Source organism: Centroberyx affinis, unplaced genomic scaffold (genome assembly GCF_046629955.1).
Source record: "Centroberyx affinis isolate AG114_WGS23_722 - 3 ecotype Tasmania unplaced genomic scaffold, CSIRO-AGI_Caff_v1 ptg004375l_1, whole genome shotgun sequence".
Lineage (NCBI taxonomy): Eukaryota > Metazoa > Chordata > Actinopteri > Beryciformes > Berycidae > Centroberyx > Centroberyx affinis.
In genome coordinates this window covers 27713-35379 of record NW_027282068.1, presented here as the reverse complement: position 1 = coordinate 35379, position 7667 = coordinate 27713, and the positions used below count along the sequence as shown (strand labels likewise).

The window sequence follows — 7667 nt, the reverse complement described above, 5'->3', positions numbered from 1 at the left end:
CTAGATTCTTGGCAAGAAATGTGTCACCGTCATGGCGGGTGACACTCGGTTTCCTCTTTTTGTTTTGCCGTTCTTGCTCAGGCCGATGTACATCCTCGGGTAGGCCACCGACTCGTAGGCGTTGTAGTTGTTGGCCAGGAGCTTCTCTCGGAACTTACACTCGTTGTTGTAGTGCAACTGGAACAGAAGGAGATGAGGGATTATTTGAAATGTCAATTGTCTGACGGCTCTGAGACAAAACAAAGACGCCGGGCCCTTTTTTTTGGGGTGGTGGGGGGGGGGTGATTTGAACTCTGTATTGTTCGTCTTGATGACTATCAAACAATTGCCTCTATTTTCAGTTATGACTGTAGGGCTATTGTAGCCATTTTATTCAGTGACATGCACACAAAAAATGTGATTGTAATGTGATGAAGACAATGACATGAGCAAGGCGGGACCCGGGACACCATTATGTTGGTGCCATTATGCCTTCAGTGGGAGTTAATGTAATTGCAGTAAGATATTGTAAGATAAAATATTGGAGTTTTTTTTTTTTTTTTTCCATCAAAACTCAATTACGCGCATATTCACGATCTCTAAATGTTACTTTATGCTTGTGTGGAAGCACCTTTTTGGGGTTTAATATTTAAAAAGATAGAAAGTACATTACAGTTTTGCCAGCTGGGATGTCAAAACTTGACGATGCTCAACATCTCAGAACTGCACTCCACCCAGAACCTAATAATTCCAAGCTCACAATATTTCTTCTTTTGTGTGACATTTTAGGAGCTTTCCTCTCAGACATTTGGCCTCAGCATCGTCATGTAGCCCAAAAAAGGGCATAAGTGCAGAACGTTACAATACCTTGTTGAGTGCAAAAGCAGTGTAAGTGCAGTTGTGCCCTTTTTGCCCAAAACGTAATCAAGGATTTTCACTTGAGTCCTTTAAGTGTGATTTCACTGTCGTTAATAGAGACCAGTCAAAATGTGGCTACACCATCACATTTCTTTAAGTGTGATTTTACTGACATGTTGGTAGTCACATTTCTGTGTGCCTGTAAAGCAGCCCATGTTGGTGGTTTTCAGTATTTGTCGACTTAAAGAATCTTTCTTTACAGCTTCTTTAACTCAACTTTAAATCACAAATGGAACAAAATGTACAATGAAATGTACAAAATTAACAGTAACATTTAAAAGAAACAATGATGCATTTGGGTTTAACTTCTGGGCCATAGCTCTGCGTATCTTTAGTACAAAGTTGGCATTTGGTGTGTGTGTGTGTGTGTGTGTGTGTGTGTGTGTGTGTGTGTGTGTGTGTATAGAGGTGGGTGGTCTCTTCAGGGCCAGTTTGCTGAGGGAAGAACAGTAGGTGTATGTGGTGGCTGGCAATGCTTGGAATGACATGCTCAGTCTGAATGATGAAAACCCATGCCATAGCGTCTCTCTCTCTCTCTCTCTCTCTCTCTCTCTCTCTCTCTCTCTCTCTCTCTCTCTCTCTCTCTCTCTCACACACACACACACACACATACTGCACGTGGCATGTAATCAACCATACTGTATAGAAAGGAGAGCTATTACCTACATTTCTATGCTTATTATTATTATTATTACAATTATTTTATATAATTATACTTTATTTTATTTACTACTTCTAACAGGTACCATTCCCTAAACATCTATTTTAAACTTTTTACGCATAATTTTAACATTTTTTTTGTGTTTTGTCATGTATGTGACCTATGTGAGCGATCAACCAAGATGAATTCCTTGTATGTACAAACTTGGCTAGACAAACTGATTCTGATGTGTGTGTGTGTGTGTGTGTGTGTGTGTGTGTGTGTGTGGTGAGGGTGAGGCAGGGAAATGGACAGTAAATCACGCCGTCTGGACACTCACAGATCCGTACAGCTTCCCTCGGCGGTTCATGGCCACGAAGCGTCCGCTGCGAACGCCCAGCAGAGTCACCACCCCTCTCTCCACCGGAGAGATCTGGAGAAGACCTGCAGGGAAACAAGCCGCACGCACATAAACAAATCCTGTCACTGGCAGGCTGCTCTGATGGGGAGACGCCCCCCCCCCCTGCTTAACACAGAAATCAACCCAGCATAGTTCACTATCCACACGTTTATGTGTCATCCCAAAAGGTGAGCTGGCTGTTCACCAGCTCATCAAAACGCCAATAACTCATGAGCTTCTTTTGGACTTTTTGAGTTATCTACATATTCATGATCTTTGAATGTTACTTCATGCATGTTTTTTTTTTTTTTTTTTACTTTTGGGGTTAAATATTTAAAAAGATAGAAAGTACATAGCATTTTTGCTGGCTTTTGCCAGTTTTGTCAAATCTCTGATGCTCAATATCGCAGAACTGCACTCCTATGAGGCGTTCATGGGGTTTGGCAAGGTGTGGTACTCTCTGTATCTTAACCTAAGTGAGTGCAAATTTTATCTTGTAGTTTTTATCATTATAATGGAAAGCAAAGATCAAGCAAAAATCCCCAGAAATCTATTTGGAAGCCAAATCTAAAAAGAGTCACATCAAGGGAGCATTCAAGACAAATGTTCCCTCTAAGCTGATAGTTTTCTGACTTACATCTAATCACATTTATCAAAAAATTCAATCTCGTCAGGCCATATGTCTGATACTTAATCACACTGACCAAATAGTAATATCTTGTCAGAAATGTATTGGATATAAGCAGGTTTCTGGATGTTTCAGGAGGTAAATGATATTAGATGTGGGGATAGTTAGGGTTTAGTGGACTGACTCCCCTGCTGATGCTCAATTTCTCACTTGGCCTTGGCTAAGCCGGTGGGTTACAGCAGCCTCTGTGCATGTTTTGTTCCTGATATCATTTTGAAATGTTTTACGGCAGCTTGGATTCTTCAAAGAGATTCTGTGTAATGTATCTCCCTGAATTTTATGCCGTGTCTCAAAATAGTGCAGAGGGAACACAAAACAAGCTTTAAGTTCCCAAGCAGGCTGTCAATACCGCAGCACGGCTTTTTGTCACTTAATAGGACTACAGTTCAGAAAACATGGATGGGAGGGATTAGATTTGACATGGTAGGTAAATAAATGTTTGTTATTCTTCGTGTCTGCAAATGTCAGGCGGTGTATGACTTTGTCTGGGTCGGGCTGGTGGGGTTAATCTGCCTTAACAGATGGGTCTATGTGCTGTGTCCTAACTTTAGGAGCTGGCTGGCCGCTGGCCTGGATCACAGCGAGCTCTGGTTACACAGAGAGCGGAAAGCACCTACACCTCTGCTCAACGGCACTACAGCAGGACTCCAGATGTTGGCACTAACACTGGATCGATATCTGCAACCCGTTCACTATTACATGTACACCATCTGTTTCAGTGATTTGAGTGAGACCAAATGGCTTGGATAAGGCAGAGAGATGGCAGCAGGCAGTGACACATTTTGATTAGAAAGTGTCTCCTATTTTATCATTGATTGAAAATTTATTTTTTTAAATATTCCTGGGTAAAATCAACACATTGCCAATTGGCAATTTAGCCCATGAAGCCTCCTATGTCCACCTACAACTCATAAAGCTCATGAAGAAAAACAAACTTAATCAGTTCAATTACTTTATAATTATATATTCAATTATACAAAAAGCCATATATACACTGTTAAGGAACTGTTAATTGGAGTATGGGTCATAACTGCACAGCTAATAAATGTGTCAAAAGTGGAGAAATAGCCTGAAGGATCCACTGCATGTATCTATTAACTAATTGCTCCAACTTACTGTAACGATTTTCGTTGTGCACTCCCGTTATTCTGCCGTCCGGTAACACCTGAATATGAAAGCCGATGCCCACGTTGCAATAGAGGCGCCGCAGCCTTTTAATGCCCAGGAGGTAGTCGCTGTCCCGGCTGATCTCCCCCCGCTTCTCCCCCGGGATCCGGGCCAGGGACCGGGAGTAGAGGGCCTCCCAGCGTTCCGCCGTCCCGTTCAGGCCGGGGGCGCATCCCGCCAGTCCCGTCACCAGGCCCAGGATCAGGACGGTCCGCAGGGCCGCCAGAGAGCCCATCCCGGGTCTGGCTCTGAAAACAGCCTCCCGGTGCCGGCCTTTCCAATGAACCGAGAAGAAGAACAAGAAACGCAGCGATAGAAAAGAGCGTGTGGAAGTTGCGCTCATTCCCAGACCGAGAGGCGCACTGGCTTCAGCGTTGGAGCGACATTGATCTGCATGGACGCGCTGCAGCCATGCCTCTATATTTATACCTGCAGGGACATTACATCACAGCTCCACACTTCTAAATCTACAAACTACATTTTCACATTCAAGTGCACCAAAAACGGGCTGGGAAGTTATTGAAATCAAATAATGGCCGTCTTATCTCACAGCAAAGTCAGGAGTTTGTAGAGAATAAACGAATAAAGACGCTGTAATAATAAAAAAGGTTCTTTGTGTAAGGCCTTCATTATCAGCAGTGGAATATCATAATTTATGTATGGGAGGATGTAAAATAGGAAATGGCCAAGTTAACAGACCGTAGTGTCGAGACAGGAGACAGTTCTATAAATGAACAATAACAGGAAAAAACAAAGGTCCAATTCAACCAAATGAAAAAAGCACTAACTTAAGACTTGTAGAGAGAAAAGGGAAATAATGTCCCGGGTTCTTATAGAAAACAATGGCAAGACTAAATAGAGGGTTAGCAGCATGATAAGTAGATGCTGTCATTGTTGGCCAAGGCCTGACACGCTGGCCTTTTACTGTAATACTGAAACACATCATCTTGTTAAAATTTGGGATTTGCCTTAATGTGGCAAGAGTGGAGTCCATGTATAATAGTGTGTGGGTTTACACTGAAATAACTAAGCTTGGGATGATAGGTTTTTTCTTTAGTCTTTTAAGTCTGGTTATTGTCTACAGGAAAGTTTTTGTGTTTCTCAAAAGCCAATCCTGTAACTAAAATTTCCATAAACGTCCCCATAAAATAAATAAGCATTATTCTTGCCTGTTCGCAGATTTTTCTGAATTGTAAAAGTGAAGGACTGTCTCATTCGTTCACAATCTAAATGGAAATGGAATTGGACAGTACAACATTTTTAAAGCCATTTTCACCTATGTAAGAGAGTAAACACACCAAAGCCCAGTTTACCACCTTTTTCAACTAACAGAAATCTTAATGATGTAAATCAGTATACATATACTATGTAGCACCAAACTGATGTAGCCTAAGTTATATGAGGATAGTGTATTTTAAGGGGGAAAAAAGCATTAACACTTTTTTGAAATTATTACTGACTTTTGCCTGTATTGGTTGTTCATGATGACCACCAACTGGAGGTCGTAGTTTACCCTCCTTTTTATTTACCACTAGATCACTGCTAATATCCCTGCTAATACTATGTTAAGCATTGAGGGTTTACCCTCTCTGGCTAGTGTCCCATTATTTATCTCTATGTTCAGTCATTGAAGGTCTTCCCTCTCTGTCAACACAGAGACAGAATCCTTTGATCTCTGGGGTGGCTCGGTCTTGCTCCTCATTCACCACGCATGAAACGTTTTCTCACGTTCACGTTCGGCTGATCCTCAATGTACAACAACATTGGCTCTTTGTATGCTGCAAATTGGCACCATGAATGCAGTCAGATCTTAGAGACGACCCTAAAGTGTTGAAGCCCCGGGTCGACGACCACCAGACCTCCAAGATGGCTGACGGACCACCGAACCTCCAGGACCCAGAATTGCTGATGGCCCAAAAGACTTCAAGGACGGCCAATGGCCGCTGAACCACCGGACCTCCAGGACTGGTTAAGGACTACCAGACCTTCAGGACAGCTGATGGACCATTGAACCACTGGAGATTCAGGATAACTGATGGACCAATGGACCTCCAGAACAGCCAAGGGTTCACCAGACCTCCAGGATGGCCAACGGACAACCAGGCCTCCAGGACAGTTTAAGGACTACTGGACATCCAGGACAGCTGATTGACCACTGGACATCCAGAATGACTAATAGATCACCGCACCTCCAGGAAATAGGACAGCTGATGGACCACTGGTCCATTGGACCTCCAAGGCAACTAATGGACCGCCAGACCTCCAGGATGGCTGACAGGCCACTGAACATCCAGAACAACGGACGGCTGATGATCTGTCGGGCCTCCAAGATGGCTAATGGATCACTGGACCTCCAGGACCAGGGAAGACTGATGGACCACTAGATCTCCAGGACAGCTGATGGATCACTGGACCTCCAGGTCAGCAACCACTGGACCTTCACGATGGTTGATGGACCACCAGACCTTCGGCACAGCTGATAGAGCACTGGACCTCCAGGATGGCCTGGTATGATCAAAAAGCTAGATAGAACCATCACCATGGTGCTCAGCCATGATATGTACATATACCTGTATGTGTTTGTGTTTGCATTATCAGTTCCATCCTGCAAATTTTATCTGGAAACTCTCAAGTCGGTGTGTTTTCCCTATTGGCACCAGTGTCAAATCAGTGTCAGAATGTTAATGGATATAAAGATCTTGAGATGTTTGTGGGCTGTATAGACGGGCAGGTCCTCTGCTGTCGCTCTCCATGGTGCTGTAATATCCTTTTCTGTCCAATTTCTGTTGAATATAGGTTGAAATGTTTCTCTCACATCATCTGGAGATTTGTGAGTGATGTACGTCTTTAGGTTTTTTTTGTGTTGTACTGAAGCCAATGTGTTTTTAGGTCACATGTATGCAATGAATTATGTTGAGAGGTTTTAGATTTCATTGCTTGGGTGACAGCTGCTATTGAAGACTTATTATTATTATTATTATTATTATTATTATTGAAGACTTCGTTTGAAAATCTTTGACGTTGTAACTATTGGAAAACTCTTGGTACTTGTATTGTTTTAATCCTTTAGACCCAGTGGTGTTCTGTCCTTTTATCTTGTTGTTGCAAGCCTCAAATATTTTTTTTCCAACCAAAGAAGACAACCTTTATTCAATTACCACTGCAAGCTAGTTGGGTTAGATACAGTCTTCTGTCTAACCAGCTAGCATAACAGAAAAATGATTCCTAAACACACAGAACATTTTCAAATATCAGCCGGGATTCAAGTCATAAAACTCATTGTGACAAAGGTGTCCTACCTGTTAGTGAATGTCTATATCAAGTATCATGTATATCCAAGCAAAGGAGGTGGGATATTTCCTCTGATATTGTTGGCACAGTGAAGTTGGATGCTGGCCAGCTTGAAAGCTGTCACTGAACTGCTGCCAGATTGAGTTTGCTAAGTGACTTGTAGCAATACATTTGTCTATGTTACATAATTCTAGCTTGAAAATGGATGAATTTATAAGTAAAAACAGATAACTCCTGCTACAGGGCTGTTATTGTCATCTAAGGTCTTTACAGAGTCTTACATAGAGGAATTTGATATCTAGTCTTATATGTTTTTCAAAGTAGCAAAACTTGTAATTGACTCTTTTCTGTAATTTATTTATTTATTTTTAACATATTCCCATTAGAGGAAAATATGACAACAAAAACAACAATTACAGGTAAAATCTCAGTTTGTTATTGTGGGATTCTGCTGTGCTCTACAGTTTCAGTTCATAGTGATATGCTTCAACTGAGGCATTGAAAACCAAATCAGTGTTTATTCTGGTGGTGAAAAAGTAAATAATCATTTTGATGTAGGTTGAAAGAACACTGTGTATTTGTTT

General features: G+C 41.9%; 1 protein-coding gene across 1 annotated transcript; it reads right to left on the bottom strand.

Annotated features, from left to right (window-relative positions):
- Positions 1–4135, bottom strand: fgf4 (fibroblast growth factor 4). Its single transcript, XM_071543760.1, has 3 exons — positions 3742–4135; positions 1878–1981; positions 1–177 (listed from the first exon to the last, which is right to left on the bottom strand). Exons 1-3 carry the CDS (start codon positions 4133–4135, stop codon positions 1–3), a joined length of 675 nt encoding a protein of 224 aa, XP_071399861.1.
- Positions 4136–7667: the final 3532 nt, after the last annotated feature.

What these genes read in the sequence shown, in the direction of transcription:
- fgf4 (XM_071543760.1), bottom strand. Translation starts at nt 4,135, where the DNA reads ATGAGCGCAACTTCCACACGCTCTTTTCTATCGCTGCGTTTCTTGTTC. An exon ending in GCACAACGAAAATCGTTACA is followed by an intron (nt 1,982 to 3,741) that starts GTAAGTTGGAGC and finishes GTTTCCCTGCAG; the next exon opens with GTCTTCTCCAGATCTCTCCG. An exon ending in GAGGGAAGCTGTACGGATCT is followed by an intron (nt 178 to 1,877) that starts GTGAGTGTCCAG and finishes CTTCTGTTCCAG; the next exon opens with TTGCACTACAACAACGAGTG.